Below are 17,051 nucleotides of genomic sequence, written 5' to 3'. Positions count from 1 at the left end.
CTAGCCGCCGCCAAAGAAAATCCAACCAATAAGCTCACCCTCTCTCCCTTTCCCTTCTCCCTCCCAGTCCTCTCCAAAACCCCACCCTCCCTCTGGCTGTCCCCAGCTCAACATCGCCGTAGAGTTGCCTTTTTCTTGGCGGCTTAATCAGTCTCTTTCATCACCCTGAAAATGATCAGAGGAAGAGTGGACATTTTTTTCCTAGGCTGAAAATAGCCCCTCTCCGCCCAGTCTTGGCTATGGAGGATGGGAACGGTATTTACCCATCATTGTTCAACTCTCAAAGCACCTGCTGTGTTGGTTCTGATGAAAATCTCTCAGCCAAGGCCAGTTACTTCCTCTGTGTTCATGCTGACCTGACCTCACTTTGCTCTCAATGTCCTGGACACAGCATAGAGGAAAGGAGGAAGCAGACCCACGTCTTCTCCCTCTGGCCTATGCCATGCCTTCCTCCCACCCCCGTCACTTAGCGTGTTCCCTTCATTCAGGCCTGCAGCAGTAGAGTTCTCTTTCTGCCTGCTTCTTTATTCCATTTCCATTCGATTCAATTCAGAAGTTATAACATATGTGCTAGGCAGAGTGTGCTAGGTCTACTCTGCCAAGCAGTTCAGAGCTCATGGGGAAGGGGATAAGAAAAGAACCATTTTTTGTTCTGTTTTGAAATGGAGGTGACAAATATCTGCTGTACATCTACTGTGAGCCAGGCACGGTGCAAGTCTGTGTGGAACCACCCAGGAACAAGATAGGGAGTGCGCTGTCATGACAGTCAGGAGGTCCTGTACCTACAGCTCACAGGAGAGATGACTTGTCTCATTCCTGTTTCTTCACTGCTGGGCTCAGAAGCAGGACATATTGAAGTCTCCAGCGTTGCCCATGATGCTGCAGTCTTGGTGACCATGTAGATCGATTCCTCCACCCCTTTCCAGAATGTCGTGGAGAATGTGTAAAACATCTATGTGACTGTAAATATATTCATTAAATCATAAATCACCTCCAGGAAGCCTGGTTCTTTTCAACGTCTATATTTTTTTGGCACTTTGATTATACTCTGAAAAACAATATTCTAGGTTGCCTGCTTTCCCATCTGAGGACTCCTTCACTTATGGACTGATCCTTTCTCTCTTTAGCTTGCTTTCTCTCTTCATTTTTCAGAAAATATGTAGAGGAAGTATGACATAAACGGAACTGACTGGAGGCAGGGGTGATGGTGGTGGTGGTGGGGATGCGTGTCACTTTCCTTCAGCCTCAAGGCTCTGATTACTTTAACTTCTGAATTCCTTCTAAACTTCCTAACATTTCTCCCTGGGCGCCTTTGGCCTCTCCCTTATTCCATCCTGACAGATCACAGATAACGGTTTATTAGCGAAATACAGCATTCCTATGTGTTTCCTATGGTAGCCTGTCCAAAGAGCTCCTACTTTTAAATCTTAACTTTTATCCCTTAGGCAGCAGCTGTAGCCCATTTCCTTTCATTCAAGTAAGAACAATGCCTGTCCCTATCTCCCTGCACCCTCTATCCTGTGCTCTTTGTATTTGTCTCTTAGATTAAACAGGATCTTGCCTCTCCGAGAATCCCTTCGAGAGAGTAGGGTAGCCCGGCATGGTGGCGCACGTCTGTAATCCCAGCACTCTGGGAGGCTGAGGCAGGAGGATCTCAAGTTCTAGTCCAGCTTGGACAATTTAGCCATTTAGCAAGACCTTGTCATTAAAAGAAAGAGATTGTTATCGCTCTTCCCCACAAACCATGGCCACGGTGCAACAGAATTCATGAAACGGTGCCTCCACCGGAATCAGGGTTGGCTCATTCGCTTTAAACAGCTCAAGCCACTCCCAGGACAAGGTCGAGGGCGCGGATGACTGGAGACTACAACTCCCAGCAGGTCGCGCAGCCACGCCCCGGCCCTTGAAGCTCCGCCCCCGCCGAGTCCTCATTGGCTTTCCAGAGGTGGGGATTAGATGGGAGGTGGCCGTGGGGCTGCGGCTGGGGTTTGTCCTCTTCTCGGCTTCCGTAGACCAAGTCTGAGGTACCTTCGTCTGGGGTTGCGGCCCCCCCTTCCCCGGGGTTCGGGGGTGACATTGCACCGCGCCCCTCGTGGGGGTTGCGCCGCCACCACACACAAACTCCCCAGCTGGCGCGCTCCTCTCGTTTGCCTCCCTTGGCCAGGGTTCCAACCGGCTCCCCAGCTGCCCCGCCATGGGGGCTGCAGTGTTTTTCGGATGCACTTTCGTCGCGTTCGGCCCAGCCTTCGCGCTGTTCTTGATCACGGTGGCTGGGGACCCCCTTCGCGTTATCATCTTGGTCGCGGGGTGAGTAGGAGGTGGTATAGAGGCCGGAGAGCGTGTAGGGGCAGAGACGCGGAAGGGGTTGGAGGAACTTGGGGGAGCCTGGGAGACTGAGTTGGGGGGAAATAAGTCGATACGTAGGTTGGACAGGTTCAGGTGGGGGAAATGGGTGATTTGTCTTTTCCTGCAATTGGTTTCCGCCTTCCAGGGACTCACAGATTCCTCCTACACGCCTCCTGGCGACGTCAGAGGAGGCCCAAGGCCGAGACTCGGGAGGGGGCTGTGCTGACCTGGGCCGGCCGGCCGAGCACTGAGGGAGGATCCAGGAATGGATACCTCGCCCTTCTGTGCCCTCACACTTTGACTTTCATCTGTAATCAGATTTCTACCCTTTCCTCTGCGTTCAGATTCCTACTAACCCTATATGATCCCTGTCGCTACGACCGTCCGGAAGTCTACCACTTTTCATGCTGCAGCCTTGGCTGGTCCCCCTTCCCCCTCATTTCTCTAGCTGCCTCTACACTTGCCTGTCTCATTACTATCTTTTCTCAGGGCATTTTTCTGGCTGGTCTCCCTGCTTCTGGCCTCCGTGATCTGGTTCATCTTGGTCCATGTGACAGACCGGTCAGATGCCCGGCTCCAGTATGGCCTCCTGATTTTTGGTGCTGCTGTCTCTGTCCTTCTACAGGAGGTGTTCCGCTTTGCCTACTACAAGCTCCTTAAGTAAGAAGATGGGGAGGAGATCTGGAGGGGAGAGGGGTAGAGGATTGTACAGTGAGAAGTGGGGCAGCCCCTAGGTGGTGGTTTGGAAGGAGAGGCACTAAGGGCAGACATTAGAGGAAAAGGAGCATCCCAGCCCTTCCTCATGTTTCCCCTACCCCACCCCACCCCAGGAAGGCAGATGAGGGGTTAGCATCGCTGAGTGAGGACGGAAGATCACCCATCTCCATCCGACAGATGGCCTATGGTGAGCCAAGGGAGAGGGACTGGAGGAGGGACTTGGACAGCCCCCTCCCCTAGGGAAGTTCTCTAAATAGCCTCATGTTCTAAGCTGTGTCTTGTTTTCCTTCATACCTGACTTCCAAGGAGAGGTGGTCTGGAGGGAGAGTAGGTGTGGGAGAATGGGAGGGGTCGATGGTGATGAGGCAATAGTGAGCTCCCACATTGACCAGACCCTCCCTCCCTCCAGTTTCTGGTCTCTCCTTCGGTATCATCAGTGGTGTCTTCTCTGTTATCAATATTTTGGCCGATGCACTTGGGCCAGGTGTGGTTGGGATCCATGGAGACTCACCCTATTACTTCCTGACCTCAGGTAAGGCTCACTTCCAATCTTGCCTTCATGCCCAACTTGTCCCTGGCCCTGATCTCATTTGTTGGCCTTCCCTGGGAGACTTCCTTGGCTCAGCATCTCAGGAGGCTGGGAGAAGATCAGGGATGCATCTCATCCCCATCTCCCTCCCTGCAGCCTTTCTGACAGCAGCCATTATCCTGCTCCATACCTTTTGGGGAGTTGTGTTCTTTGATGCCTGTGAGAGGAGACGGTACTGGGCTTTGGGCCTGGTGGTTGGGAGTCACCTACTGACATCAGGACTGGTGAGTTGGAGATAGAGGCCTGAGTTAGGGAGAAAAGTCTTTAATGGTGAGTGGGATGGGAGGTACCTTCACTTTTAACATTTTTAATATATCTTGGGTAGAGGCAGAAAGATGAGACCCAAGAGGTCTGTCACCTCAGTATCAGTTATAGCAGCTGCTCTGGGGTTACTCAGGGGAGGTGCTTGAATGAATTAGTTAAACTGGAATGCAGAGGGCATGAAGTGAGCAGGAATGGCTGAAGCCTTGAGGGACTTGAAAATCAGGTTTCCTGAAACACAAGATACTGGTCCTCAGAGGGATAGACCGGGGAATTTGGTGATGTACCCGGACAAGGTTTGGGTCAGAGGCACAAAGAAATGTGGGGATTAGGTAGGGGACGAATCTAACCTCTTCTACGCTTACCCTCATTCCCAGACGTTCTTGAACCCATGGTATGAAGCCAGCCTGCTGCCCATCTATGCAGTCACTGTTTCCATGGGGCTCTGGGCCTTCATCACAGCGGGAGGGTCCCTCCGAAGTATCCAGCACAGCCTCTCGTGTAAGGACTGACTACCTGGACTGACCGCCTGACAGCTCCCGCCTGCCTGCCCACTGCCCATGACTGAACCCAGCCCCAGCCCGGGTCCATTTCCCATGTGCTCTGTCTCCTCATCGGTCTGTCCCACCACCTTCAGGGTTTTGCATTGCCCATTTGTGACCTTTGGTGTCTTAGCTTTACCAGTCAGTGACTGGTGGGTTTGAATCCTCACTTATCCCCACCACCTGGGGACCCCTTGTTGTCCAGGACTCCCCATGTGTCAGTGCTCTGCTCTCACCCTGCCCGTGACTCACCCCCGTTCCCCTCTGCAGGCCGACGGCAGGAGGACAGTCGGGTGATGGTGTATTCTGCCCTGCGCATCCCACCCGAGGACTGAGGGAACCTGGGGGGGAACCCCTGGGCCTGGGGTGCCCTCCTCCTCACCCTGTATTTCTCCATCTCCAGTTCTGGACAGTGCAGGTTGCCAAGAAAAGGGACCTAGTTTAGCTATTGCCTTGGAGATGAAATGAACGGAAGCTCAAGGGTAGATGAACTCTTGAGTTTTCCAGTTCCCTCTCCCCAGACTGGATGTCCTGGTCTTTTTCTCAGGTCTGAAGGGAACCATTTGTGGTGTGATAAAGACCTCAACTGCCTTTTTTTTTAGTAGGGGGAGGGAAGAGGTATGGTGAAGCTCTTCTAATGTCCATGGGCTCTATTTTCCCTCCTCAAATTGCTCCTCTTGGCTGGGTTTATTTCTATTCCTTTTCCTCTTAGTCCCAGGCCCTGGGAGAAAGGAAGGAAGTGCATGTGTGGGACCTGGCTTTACTGGAACTCACGGTTGTAACCTCCTTGACCACCAGCGTCCCTCCTCTCCCCAAGGTGCAGTGGAGGGTGCTGGAGGAGCTGCGGTGCCCCTGGAGGGGTCAGACTACTGTGGCATGACAGGGAAGGAGGGCAGACTTTTTTCTAGTTTTTAATTGGGGTGGGGTGGGGGCTGGGGAGGTTTTCTATAAACTGTATTATTTTCTGCGAGGGTGGAGTGTCCCATCCTTTTAATCAAGGTGATTGTGATTTTGACTAATAAAAAGGACTTTGTAATTGTGGGGGGACTTGGTTTTAAGGAAGGGGATAACATATTAATTGAGATTTCTGTTCTCCCGTGTCTCTTGTTCTGCTTCCTTCCTAACCTGGCAACCACTGATCTCCAAGCATAACTTTGGTGCCAGGACAGAAGTCTTGGTTGGTGGTTTAACATGTCAGACACTTTAGGCTAAGGATCGTCCCAGAAGTGGATCTCCCTTTCAGGGTGGGATGAAAGGAGTTAATAGCTACACTTCTTTTTCCCTCCCCTTTGCCCAACTCCAGCACCTGAGGGATTAAGGAACTCTCATGCCATCGAAGGATAGGCCAGAGTGAAGGTCAGAAACTTTAATTTCCAAATGTATTGAGCAAAAAAACAAAAAAACAATCCCAGCAGCAGCCCTTTTTCCTAAGGGGAGATCCTGCAATATACCTAGCGGATGGGATATAATGGTGAAGAGTAGGGGACTTTGGGCTATTTCCAGCTTCTATAACTAAACAAAAATAGTTTGCTCTCTGCATTAATACACACAGGTCCCTGAGCTCCTACATGTTTTGAGAGACTGAAGGCTCTGCTGTTTTTCCTCAAAGAACTGGGGACCTTGCCTCTCTGTGGGGGATGTCCAGAAGAAGGAGGAGTGTCTGCCTACTACTCCTAGCAGTATTTTCTGACCAGTCTCTGCACCCCACTTTGGAGGCTCCCTGACAGGTGTGAGAGGAAGGCCTCCATGATATCTGAGAGGGAGCCTATGACTCCTCTGGGGCTTGAGCTGAGGTGAAGACCACACTCTTCCCGTTTCCTGGCCTCTTCTTCCTGGAAAGGGGATTAATGGCTCATGGGAGTGACTAGCATCCTAAAGTGAAGCAGATTAGGGATGGACTAGGAGAATGTTTTCTAATAGAAAAGGACTGAGGAATGGAAAGTAGAACCTCACCGAATCTTTCTAGCGATGAAATAAACAGCCAGCAGAAGGCAGAGACAGCCGAGCAGGATCCCCACACCTAGACTCAGCATTTCACCTGGGGGAGACAGTGATGCAAGGTGTCAGCACAGACTAACCTAGACCTTGAGCTCTGCCCGCTTGCTGAGGGACCCCCACCCCAGCCTGGAGTGTCTCACCTGTGGTATACAAGGGTTCCACTGGAGAGGAAGAAAATGTGGATCAGCAGGGCTTCAGATTCCATCCCAGCTGGGAACAGCATGCTGCTTCTCTCTGGGACAATCACCTGGGCATGGGAGTGGGGGGCTCCCCGTCCACGTGAGAGCTGGAGATCCCTTCCCTCCCAGGGGCTCACTGCTTCCTGCCATTTAGTCCCTGGGTTTCCCACTGCTTCTGAGCCCCACACAGTCACCTTGAATGAAAGAGGCAAAGATAGCCCGCTGGTTGAGAGGCTGGGGGTCTCGGTAGTTCTGGACGAGGGCCTCAGAGGGCTCCTCATCTGTGGAGAACAGTGTCTGCTGAAGCCTTTCCAGCTGAGAAGAGTGGGAGAAGTCACTTTGGGGGGTAGGAAAGGTGCTAACGTTACAACCATGTCTCCCTGCCCTCTCTACCACTCACCTGTCCCACTGAAATCTGGGCCCTGCGGTTGAAGACTGTCCACAGCACACTCTGGTAGCAGGGGGGCGTGGTGAGCGAGCCATTGTAGCGGAAGAACTGCTCCAGCTGCAGGGGGAGCAGCTCTCTCACATTGAAGGGAGGCACTGAGGTCTTCTGATCTGGGAGAACAGACTAGGACTGATCGTTGTGCTCTAGCTTACCTGGACACAGTTCCCCAAAGCAAAACCCACTGGCCCTAGTTGATTGCTTTCTCCCTGAACCTTATAGATCAGGGTATTGTTTTTGTGTGTGTGGTGTGGGGGGTGGTACTGGGGACTTTCACACTAAGACTTTCCCACTGAGCTACATCATCAGCCTTTTTTTTTTTTTAACTTTTTATTTTGAGACAAGGTCTTGCTAAGTAACCCAGGTTGGGCTTGAACTTGGGATCCTCCTGGCTCAGCCTCCCAGAGTGCTGGGATTATAGGCATGTGCCACTATGCCTGGCTTTAGGTGAGTTTTTTGTTGTTGTTTGTTTGTTTTTGTTTCTTTTGAGACAGGGTCTCAGTATCTATAGTTCAGGCTGGTCTTGAACTCACTGTGAAGCCCATGTGGGCCTCGAATTCATGGTGATCCTCCTGCCTCAGCCTCCCAAGTGCTGGCATTATAGCCATGTGCCACCATGCCCGGCAGGGTCAGTTGTTGAGTTTCCCTGAAGTCTAATCTTACTTCCTCTTACTATAGATTCTTAGGACTCACCTTTATGGCTTACTTCATGTAAATGACTTAGTATGTGTTCATAGGCTGGATTCTCGGTCTCACCCACCTGGAAGGGGATGAAAGGAGTAAGACATTCATGTACAGGATAAGTGGTCAGGATGGGTTGCTGCCTACCCATCTTGGGAGGAGGCCGGCCACAAAATAGGCCGAGGAGATGCAGAGGAAGTGGAGTGAGCTAGGAGGGACTGGAGGCCACTAACCTCTATTAGAATGCCCAGGACAGCCAGGCCCTGCGGCCTGTGGGCAGCCTCACTCAGGCTGCCATAGGAATCGGAGTCGTAATGAACGATATGGAGCTGAGGGAAAGGAGAGGCAACAGAGTCATTTAGGGTTTTCTCACCCCACCAAGGCCTCGAGCCAGCCACCGCCATGACCCCAGCATGCTGGAACTGCCTCCCAAAGCTGGGTCTTATCTCCCCAGGATGACTGTTCCAGTGTCCAAGTCTTCCTTTCCCCACCACCAGCCATCCATGTGCTGTCTTTGTGTCCTAGTCTGAACTCGTTGCCTGGTACCTCTGCAGCTGTGGCTTCGCTGTTGATCTGGTGCTCTGACCCCCCTGGGGATCCTTTGTGACCCCAGTGCAGGTGGAGCTGGGCAGCTACATATTTCCGGGGCAGTCCACCCAGATACAGGGTAGGGGGCAGAGAGAGTTGCACTGTGAGGAAAAGAGCAAGCTGGGGTTGGTTGAGGAACGCGGGCCATTTCCACCTATAGTTGCCACCTCTTCTTGGGAAACCTGGCTCCCCTTCCTTCTTCCTTCCCCAGTGACACCCAGTTCCTCCCATGCTTCTGTGCTTTTCTAGCTTAGCTCCCTCTTTTCAGTAGTGAAGTCAGTATTATGACACTAGTCATCCATTGAGCTTGATCCCTTGGCTATGGGAGCCTGATTCCCATTCTCATGTCTCCAAATTGATGGATGGAACATTCCAAGAATCCACGGGTTTTGAGAATATTTTTCCTCTGACTCCTAAGGTTTGGACTAGTCTACAACTCCTCGGAGCCTAGGCTTTTACCTGTGTGGCCGTTATTATGCAGGTCCAAAGGCTCAGTGCCAGGCTGATCGTATCCATAGGGCTCTAGAGCAGGCAGCTCAGGGTGGAATGTCACACTGTCTGTCTGGATGTCGATGGGGGACTGGGCACTGCTTCCACACTCAGGGTAAGAGGCTGGCCAGTGGTCTTGACCATGTGGGCCTGGTGGGGGTTACCATGGACATTTGTCCTGCCCTTAACCTCAGCCACCCTTCAGCACTCCCCACCGAGTAAGCTGCCTGTGTGGAGGTGGAAATGCATTCCATCCACCCAGCTAGGCAGGGCTGGGTGAAGTCAGACCCACTCGACCTCATGCTGTGAATGGTTCCCCTGGCCTACCTGGAGGCAGGGATGGTTCCCAACTATCCTAAATGGGCAGTCGTGGCCCTTTTACTCACCTGTAGTTTGAGGACAAGAAAGCTGATTGAGGGGAAGAGGAGATGAATAGAAAGCCTGAATATCCAGAGAGGTAGGATTAGAGAGTAATAAAAAGAGAAATCAATGACCCTAGAGAGATAGGGTCTCCTTGCGGCTCCCTATCAACTGGTGTTGCAATTTAGGTGCCCTGACTTTCTGTCATTCACATCCTGCTCTCACTGGACCTTGTATTGACTCTGGAGTTCAGTTTAGTCATTAATCAGAAGCTCAAAGGGATTGAGTTCCACCTCCCACAAGGTTGAAAACTATCCCACCAGTCTCTTCCTCACCCCTAACCTCAAGCCCTGTCCCCACTCCAGGCGTGGATAGGGGTCAGGATGATTAGGACAGAGAAGGAGGAAAAGGGCAGCTAAGGCCAGAGTTCATCTCCCCACCCAGTTTTCTTTCCACTCCAACTCCCTCACTCCCACATGGATTTACTGGGGACTCAGTTGGCTTTTATGCTGAATCAGGAGGTGTGGGATTTAATGATTAGAACAGGGTCTAGGAGTCACATATGCAAAACTGCACAGGGAGCCAGTGAAGGGAGGGGCCAGGCATCCAAGCTAAAGGAAACCTTTCCACCCACAGGGTGAGCCAAGCGAGGCACTGCAGAGATGGGGTGTCTGTCGGGGTGTCAGCAGGACTGGCTCTGCTCTCACCTTCGTATGTCCAGTGGTGACCTGCAAGGCAGAGGAGTTTGGGTTACAGCCAGGCAGCTGGGCTGTCCTGCTCGCCTCCCTCCACTCCAGCACTTCAAGGAAGCCCTGAAACTGGACACCTCGGTGGAAAGGTCGGGGGGCCTATTTAAAATCACCAGCCCGGCTGCGCTTGTGCACACTGAGTAAAAGGGGAGGAGGAATGAAGAGATAAAGCCGCGACACTAAAATTAACCTGGACCCAAGTGTGCAGTTTGCCCAACTGTTAACATTTTCTCCAGCCTGGGCCAAGTCACCGGCACTTGGAGGAGTGGGGTGGGGTGAGGTGTGGGCAGAGGGCTTGAGAGAAAGGGACTGGACGGAGGAGAAAGAAGGGGAGAGCCTGTGCATGGAGGACTGCTACTGAGGGAGCAAGGGGGATGATCCCTGTGCCTGGGAGCTCTGCTTGAAGGGAAGCTGTCAATTAATATTTAAATTCTTCCTTGCTGCTCCCCACCACAGGAGCCTCTGCTCCCCTTTCCCAGACAGCTCGGGAATGGGCAGGAGTCAGGGCAGGGTCTACCCTAGGTTGAGGGTGGTGGGTGGGCACAGGCAGCCAGGCTGGCAGGGACAGGATGAAAGTGGAGCATTGTGTGTAGAAAGGAGAGCTGCCAGCTGGGTCACATGCCAGGCTCCCGTGCCATCCTGTCTCTGGCTGAAATGCTGGGGGGTCTGCTGGTCCGGCCCCCACCCAGGCCTAAGTGAGGAGAGATTTTTGACTTTGATATTTAAATTGCCAGAAACTCTGGAAAGAAACCCTGAATTTCTCACCCTGTCTCGGTCATTCCCTCAGATTTCTTAGACCTGTGTGATGTCTTGGATCTTATCCTTGCTCTACTCCTCTCAGCTCAGACAGCTTGGAAGCAGCCTCATTTACCAGCTCGCTCCCCCCGCCCCCCCCAGCTCCAGTCCGCTGGTTCTGGGAAGGTCCACTTCTCGTGAGATCCTTGACGTGCTGAGTCTACAGCTTTTCCTCCTCTTTCCTTTTCTTTCTCCTGAGATGAAATGTGTGACTCCGTTTGGCTGTCCCCATCATCCTCTTGCATTCTCTGCTCCCTAGACACCCCTGTCCCCTTGTTCTTCCAAGAAACGAGTTCCACCCCTACTGTGTGCTACCATAGATACTGTACTAGACATAGGAAATGCCATTTTTGTGTTTCCCGTGGGGTGCAGAGGTCTCGGGACGCTTCTGTACACCTTGGCCTGTCTCCCAAGAATCCCCTATCTCCTGGGAGCTCCTGCAAGTTCTGTGTAAGCTGTAAGGGCCAAACAAAGGTTGAGCATTATTGCTGTTGCTTTGAGGGGAAAATTGGGAAACGAGTCGCTGCACAGAGTTAAGAGGGGCTCGGGTGTGAGGTGTTCGCCTGGGCAGAGCAGCTGTGGTGGAGGATCGCCCCTCCCCCAGCCAGCAGCCTGGATCCCTCCACTCTTTGGCTCCCTAATCACAGAGTTCGTAAAGAAAGCCAGAGGGTCGCCTGGGACTGGGGCTTTGAGGAAAGAGCCCTGGAGAGAATCTGTAGCCTGCAAAGAGATTCCTGCACTTGTGTGTGTACACACCCTGTGCTCAGCTAGTTCCCCCATCCCCAGCAAGCAGGGCTGGAAAGGTAAAAGGAAAAGAAGGGGAGTGGTCTCCGCCATACTTTTCCCCCATCCCAGAGCCCAAGATTCCAGCCCCTAGGCTTCCTTTTACCCGTCCCTCCCCAAGCACGCTTGGTGACATGTGGACATTAGCCCAGACCGACACACAGACATCCAGTTTTACCTACCCTCGTCGGCAGCCAGGATCCCAGTCACCTCTAGCAGGAGGGCGAAGAACAACATGGCATCCCCACTGAGGGACAGGGGACCCGGAGTTTGGGGACTGGAGGACTAGGGCAGGGAGAGGGAGTGAGGGGGGGGGGAGAGAGGGAGGGAGAGAGAGAGAGAGAGAGAGAGAGAGAGAGAGAGAGAGAGAGAGAGAGAGAGAGGTTCTTCGTGTTAAGTATGTTTATCTCTTTTCCTCTTGCTATCTCTGTCCCTGCAGAATTTGATTTTCAATTGGGTACCGTAGGTTTCTGGGACCCAGGATAACCCCCTCCCCCCTGCCCTCGCTCTTTATCTACCTCTGCAGTCTCCACTCCTCTTGCTGGCCAGCGGCTTCACAATTGCCTCCGCTTTTAAGGTGGCTCTGGACGGGTGCACGGGAGGGCGGGCGGGCTGGGCTGCTGGCGGGCAGCTCCTTAAATAGCCGATTAGGCACGCAGGATGGCCCCGCTCCGAGCGGCGCGCGCCTCACGGAGCGCTGGCCCGGCTCGGGCGCCCAGCTGGGCAGCTCTTCCTTCCTCAGCAATCGCGAAGACCCCGCTCGAGTGGGGGTGCCCTGGAGCAGGCGGGCAGGCAGGAGCGCTCCGGGGCCCAGCCCAGCCCCGCAGGACACTGCGTTCTCCTCTGCCCGCCTGAGCGTGTCGGGGAGCTGCTGGGGGACCTGTTCCCCGAGCCCTGCAGATTCCGAACTGCCCTGGAATAGGAAGCGTCTCAAGTTTGGAGATAGATCTGGAGCCGGGGACTCAGGGCGCAGGTTAGGGATCTGAAGGTGGGTGTGGAGTAAGAGGGAGGCCAGGAGCGCTTGGCTTGGTGATGTCTTTCTCTGGCGCCTGTCACCAGCGCGTCCCACTGAGAGGCCTGGGTCCACGTGCCATGTGCCTGGGGGGCGGTGTTTGCTTGCCGGATAGGATAAAGCCCATTTGTGTGCCCCGCGGGGGAGGGGCTGCCGCGGCCCCACGGAGAGACTGCGGCTCCCACTGCCGGGCCAGCCACCTCCCTCCCCGGGGAGCGCAGATCTGGGGCGGCTTTTGTCACTGAAGAGGACACTGACCGCTCCAGAGAGGCCGGGGCAGGAGGAGAGACAGGGAGGCCGTAGGAACAATCACGACCGCCGCCGTCAGAAAAAGGCGGACTCGGGAGAAAGAGGGGAGGGACCAGAGAACGACCATGTGATACAGATGGAGAGAGGCGAAGGGTCTTTCCTCAGGCCCAATCGAGGGTCCGGGCAGAAGGGAGGCTGAGCGAAACCTGCCGCCTGGGGTCAGGCCCAGCGGAGCGCGGAGGCTGCAGCTTCAGGAATGTGGTTGTGTGCGCTCCCCCCGGCTGGAAATCCCGATCGGAATGTACATCCTAAATCCCTCGTTAGGGAATGTGAAGCCCACAGATCACTCCAAGTTAGTCATTGAAACCTCTTTCTCCTCCGTACCTTTCACCGAACCACTAGCTGGGAGGACGCACCCATTTGAGCTCCCTCTGCCCACCTTGCTCCTACTGAGCAGCAATAAAAAGCCCAAATAGGCCGGGCATGGTGGCGCACGTCTGTAATCCCAGCACTTGGGAGGCTGAGCCAGGAGGATTGCCAGGAGTTCGAGGCCAGCCTGAACTACATAGTGAGAACCTGTCTCAAAAAAAAAAAAAAAAAAAAAAAAAAAAAAGAAAAGAAAAAAAAGGCCGAAACAAAGGCAGCAGAAGCTAAACAAGGGAGCAAGATAAAAGCAAACGAATGGAATAAAGCATGTGCTGGATCATCAGCTCCTGCAGGCAGGAACTCGCCTCCCCGTCCTGCCCCCTGCGTTTGATCGGCAATTCAATTTTTCGGATGTCATTTCCCTGTTTATTCCCTTATCACCCTTCAAATTATTTTTCCTTTATGTAAAAGCTTTCTGTTTTGAGGTTTCCCCCAAAGCCCCATCCACCCCACATATAGAGATTAAAAGATGTAAAGTGTAAATTAGTCTTCTTTGGAAACCGGATGGTTAACACGGTGGTGGCGGGGGCGGGGGGGGATTAAGAAAAAAAGCAAGCAGGCAGAGACATCATGGAAGGAAAAAGGAGATGTGGACAGAGGGACCTCCGTCAGGATAAGGCTCCCTGGAGCGTGTGGAGCTGAGATTCTACCTCCCAAAGACGGGTAAGTGTGTCTTGCTAGGCGCCACCTCCTGGCTTGTCTATGAATTTAAAATTTAAAAGTTAAAGTATCTTGTGTGTGATTCATCCCGGGAAGTAAACAATCGAACATTGTTTCACGAAGATGCCTTAGCCCCAAACCGGTGCCTGCCGCTCCTGAGACACAGGCTCTGCCAGGCGCTCCCGCTCCCAAATGGACAAAGGCTCTGGTTTCTAGGAGAGCGGGAGGAAGGGCCTAAGCATCGTTCTCCCCGACTTGACTTCATTTTGATCTTTGGCTTTCCTTGGATATTTCTGTGGTTGCCTTCTAGCCATGCTGATTTGGAGTAGGTATCAAGAGGATTTCAGGGCGCTCCGTCTTTGTTTCAACTCAAATTCTGGCAACTTTGAGTTCTGAATTCTACCACTCAAGCCCTGTGGTCACCCTGGAGCTGGCTAAAATCCTATTTAAAACCAAGATATTCCACTGCCTTCTGGCGCCATCTGCCGTCCTTATAACACAGTGAAATGTGAATGTCAGAACCAAAAGTGTTCAAGTGTGGGGACTTTTTGCGGGTCTTTTCTTAAAAGGTCCTAATGTAAGTATTTATTTATTTTTATCTTTTGAGACAGGGTCTCAGTATGTTGCTCAGCCTGGCCTTGAATTCACTATGTAGCCCAGGTTGGTGTCGAACTCATGGTGATCCTCCTGCCTCAGCCTAAGTGCTGGGAAACTCACTGTTTGAAACATTTACAGGAACTCACTAAGGACTCAAAATTTGTGTGGTAGGGTATTAGGCAGTTCAATAAAAGAGGGAAGCAGATTTTTAAAAAACCCAAAGCCAAGAAGTGTTACAATGCAGGTAGGAACTAATTACTGAGAAAACCAATGAGAAGACAGAATTAGATGGAATTAGATTTTTCAGAAAATCAAATAGCATTCTGTTGTGAAGGAATGTAGGCTTAGAAAAATTTTAATTTGATAATCACATCTAGCATTATATGTTTGTTTACTAATACATTAATACTGAAGCCCTCTAAACAAACACAAAAGTGTTCAAAGCATTAAAGTCAAATAATTAGGGGTAGGAAGGTGGTCAGAATTCTTTGTATCACCCCCCCACCCCCCATTTTCCATTCACATTGCATTACTGATGCAGTATGAGAATCTTGCAGACAGATGACAGGTAAAATTTGTGATCTGACACATTGGCAACCTGTTTAATTAAAAAGGATTGAACCCAGGGTCTTCTCACTGAGCTTCATCTCTAGACCTATTTTTTATTTTACTTTATTTTAAATTAATTTGATTGGTACATTTTAGATATACATAATGATAACATTCATCATATGGAATTTGTACCTATACATGATATATCTTGATTCTTCTTTTTTCCCCCATATTCTTCCCCTCCCTTCAGCCCTTCTTATCCTTAATTTTTTATTTTGAGACAGGGTCTTAGTCACTAAATTGTCTAGGGTAGGCTTGAATTTGTAATCCTCCTTCTTCCACTTCCCAGAAACATTTTTAAGTATGTCTAGGTACCGTGTCACACTCTAGAAATAAAATACTGAATAAGACGTAATTCCTATCCTCAACAATTTACCTCATTCAATAACTGGAACACAACAGCGAGGAGTTTTGAATTGGTGGAGCAGGTGTATGGGAACCAAGGTGGGGGTGGAGAATAATTACCATTGAGACTTAACTACTAGCAGTCTTTGGCAGGATGGGAACATAACCACAGTGGTGTAACTAGGTCCTGTAGTTATATGTAAGAACATAACAATTGTCACCTCAGGGCAGGCAGACTGTGCTTCATTGTCTCAGAGAGTGACCCCAAGTGACAGACTGTGTCAAGCAGGGTCTTCTTTAATACAGTAAACGACTTCCTCAGGAAGGAGGGAGGAAAAAAGGTTAACATGGTGTCCAGGAATTATTTGTTCCATCTGCTCTGGTGACTACCTCATTCTGTCTGTCTTCTCTGCTTCTTTCTATTCTTGAACATTCACCTAACTTTTTTTTTTTTTTTTGGTACCGGGGATCAAACTTGAGTACTTGCACTTGCTCAGCAGGCGGTGAAACCACTGAGCTAAATCCCCAGCCCCTCCTTCACCTAACTTAAACGAAGGTTGTGTACCAATCCAAGCACAAGACATCAGCATTTCTACACTTTCCCTTCAATAATGAGAAACTTTCATCATTAATTAAAGGATTTTTTTCTTGTTTTCTTTGTGTGTTTTTAACATTTAATCATTTTCTTGTTTTTGAGGGAACTATTATGTCTGAGTCTTAATCAGAAGATAATATAGCAAACTCTTGTGGTGATGGTTAGCTTAACACTGCTTTAAATCATCCCCCAAGTCAGAAGTCTGTTTTCAGATCATAACTTTTGTGTATTTGTTTGTTTGTTTTTTTTGAGACAGGATCTCACCATGTAACCCAGGCTGACCTTGAACTCAAAGCAATCCTCAGCCATAGCCTCTCAAGAGCTGGGGTTACAGGGGTGTGCCACCATGCCAGGCCTCAGATTTTATCTTATGATTTGGATTTCTTTGAAATGGGAAAGAGCTTGCTGTGCTTACATTGATATTTTATTTGGCCTCAGATTAGCTCTTTTTTGGGGTTTTTTTTTTTGGTACCGGGGATCAAACTCAGGTCCTTGTGCTTGCAAGGCAGGTGGCAGAACCACTGAGATAAATCCCTGGCCCAAGCTCTTTTTTTTTTTTTTTTTTTTTTTTTTTTTTTAATTAGCTCTTTTCTTTCTTTCTTATGCTTGGGTATCCAACCCAGGGCTTGCCACAGCACTGAGCTGCATCCCCAGCCCTGTACACTTCTTAGAACAAGAGTCTAGGGGCCAGGGATTTAGCTCAGTGGCGCCACCGCCTGCCTCCCAAGTGCTATGTCCCAAGAAGTTCCATCCCCGGTACCAAAAATAAAAATAAATAAATAGAACAAGAGCCTTGAAAGGTAAGTGACTTGGTTGAGATCACAGAGATGTTATTAGGACAAAAAAAGTAGTCTTTACTCAAAACATACTAAGATACTTAAGCAAAAACCAAAACCTTTCATGTCAATAGCAGATATTTCCAACTGGCTGCTGCTGTCTCAATTCATTACATTCATTATGTAGCCCAGGCTGGCCTCGAACTCACAGTGATCTTCCTGCCTCAGCCTCCCAAGTGCTGGGATTACAGGTTTGT

General features: G+C 50.9%; 2 protein-coding genes across 5 annotated transcripts; one reads left to right on the top strand and one right to left on the bottom strand.

Moving 5' to 3' along the window:
- The first annotated feature begins 1,955 nt into the window (after nt 1-1,955).
- Nucleotides 1,956-5,548, top strand: Aph1a (aph-1A gamma-secretase subunit). Of its 3 annotated transcripts, XM_021265882.2 has the most exons (8): nt 1,956-2,024; nt 2,165-2,307; nt 2,836-3,006; nt 3,177-3,250; nt 3,473-3,595; nt 3,749-3,876; nt 4,291-4,414; nt 4,726-5,548. In XM_021265882.2, the coding sequence occupies exons 2-8, from the start codon at nt 2,195-2,197 to the stop codon at nt 4,788-4,790; spliced, it is 798 nt and encodes a 265-aa protein (XP_021121541.1). In that variant the 5' UTR covers nt 1,956-2,024; nt 2,165-2,194; the 3' UTR covers nt 4,791-5,548. The 3 variants fall into 3 exon arrangements, with proteins under 3 accessions (XP_021121541.1, XP_012931029.1, XP_004854017.1); XM_004853960.4 differs by having other exon boundaries at nt 1,979-2,307; XM_013075575.3 differs by lacking the exon at nt 2,836-3,006 and having other exon boundaries at nt 1,978-2,307.
- Nucleotides 5,549-5,806: 258 nt separating this feature from the next.
- Ca14 (carbonic anhydrase 14) lies at nt 5,807-12,229 on the bottom strand. Of its 2 annotated transcripts, XM_004853963.4 has the most exons (12): nt 12,041-12,229; nt 11,705-11,807; nt 9,903-9,923; nt 8,806-8,985; nt 8,305-8,447; nt 7,992-8,087; nt 7,771-7,837; nt 7,033-7,190; nt 6,827-6,947; nt 6,594-6,614; nt 6,409-6,493; nt 5,807-6,287 (listed from the first exon to the last, which is right to left on the bottom strand). In XM_004853963.4, the coding sequence occupies exons 2-12, from the start codon at nt 11,757-11,759 to the stop codon at nt 6,221-6,223; spliced, it is 1,014 nt and encodes a 337-aa protein (XP_004854020.1). In that variant the 5' UTR covers nt 11,760-11,807; nt 12,041-12,229; the 3' UTR covers nt 5,807-6,220. The 2 variants fall into 2 exon arrangements, with proteins under 2 accessions (XP_004854020.1, XP_012931028.1); XM_013075574.3 differs by lacking the exon at nt 8,806-8,985.
- Between the last annotated feature and the right edge of the window lie 4,822 nt (nt 12,230-17,051).

The sequence above is a fragment of the Heterocephalus glaber genome, unplaced genomic scaffold (assembly GCF_053883595.1).
Source record: "Heterocephalus glaber isolate CG9 unplaced genomic scaffold, H.glaber_assembly_v1.0 deba00001442, whole genome shotgun sequence".
NCBI lineage: Eukaryota > Metazoa > Chordata > Mammalia > Rodentia > Bathyergidae > Heterocephalus > Heterocephalus glaber.
The sequence above is the reverse complement of the archived record's forward strand: the minus strand, read 5'-3'. Positions and strand labels throughout refer to the sequence as shown.

Coding starts and splice junctions, on each gene's coding strand:
- Aph1a (XM_021265882.2), top strand. CDS start 2,195: ATGGGGGCTGCAGTGTTTTTCGGATGCACTTTCGTCGCGTTCGGCCCA. Junction 2,308..2,835: donor GTTATCATCTTGGTCGCGGG/GTGAGTAGGAGG, acceptor ATCTTTTCTCAG/GGCATTTTTCTGGCTGGTCT. Junction 3,596..3,748: donor CTATTACTTCCTGACCTCAG/GTAAGGCTCACT, acceptor CCCTCCCTGCAG/CCTTTCTGACAGCAGCCATT.
- Ca14 (XM_004853963.4), bottom strand. CDS start 11,759: ATGTTGTTCTTCGCCCTCCTGCTAGAGGTGACTGGGATCCTGGCTGCC. Junction 9,924..11,704: donor GATCCTGGCTGCCGACGAGG/GTAGGTAAAACT, acceptor TCTGCCTTGCAG/GTCACCACTGGACATACGAA. Junction 7,838..7,991: donor TCCTGGGCATTCTAATAGAG/GTTAGTGGCCTC, acceptor ATCCCCTTCCAG/GTGGGTGAGACCGAGAATCC.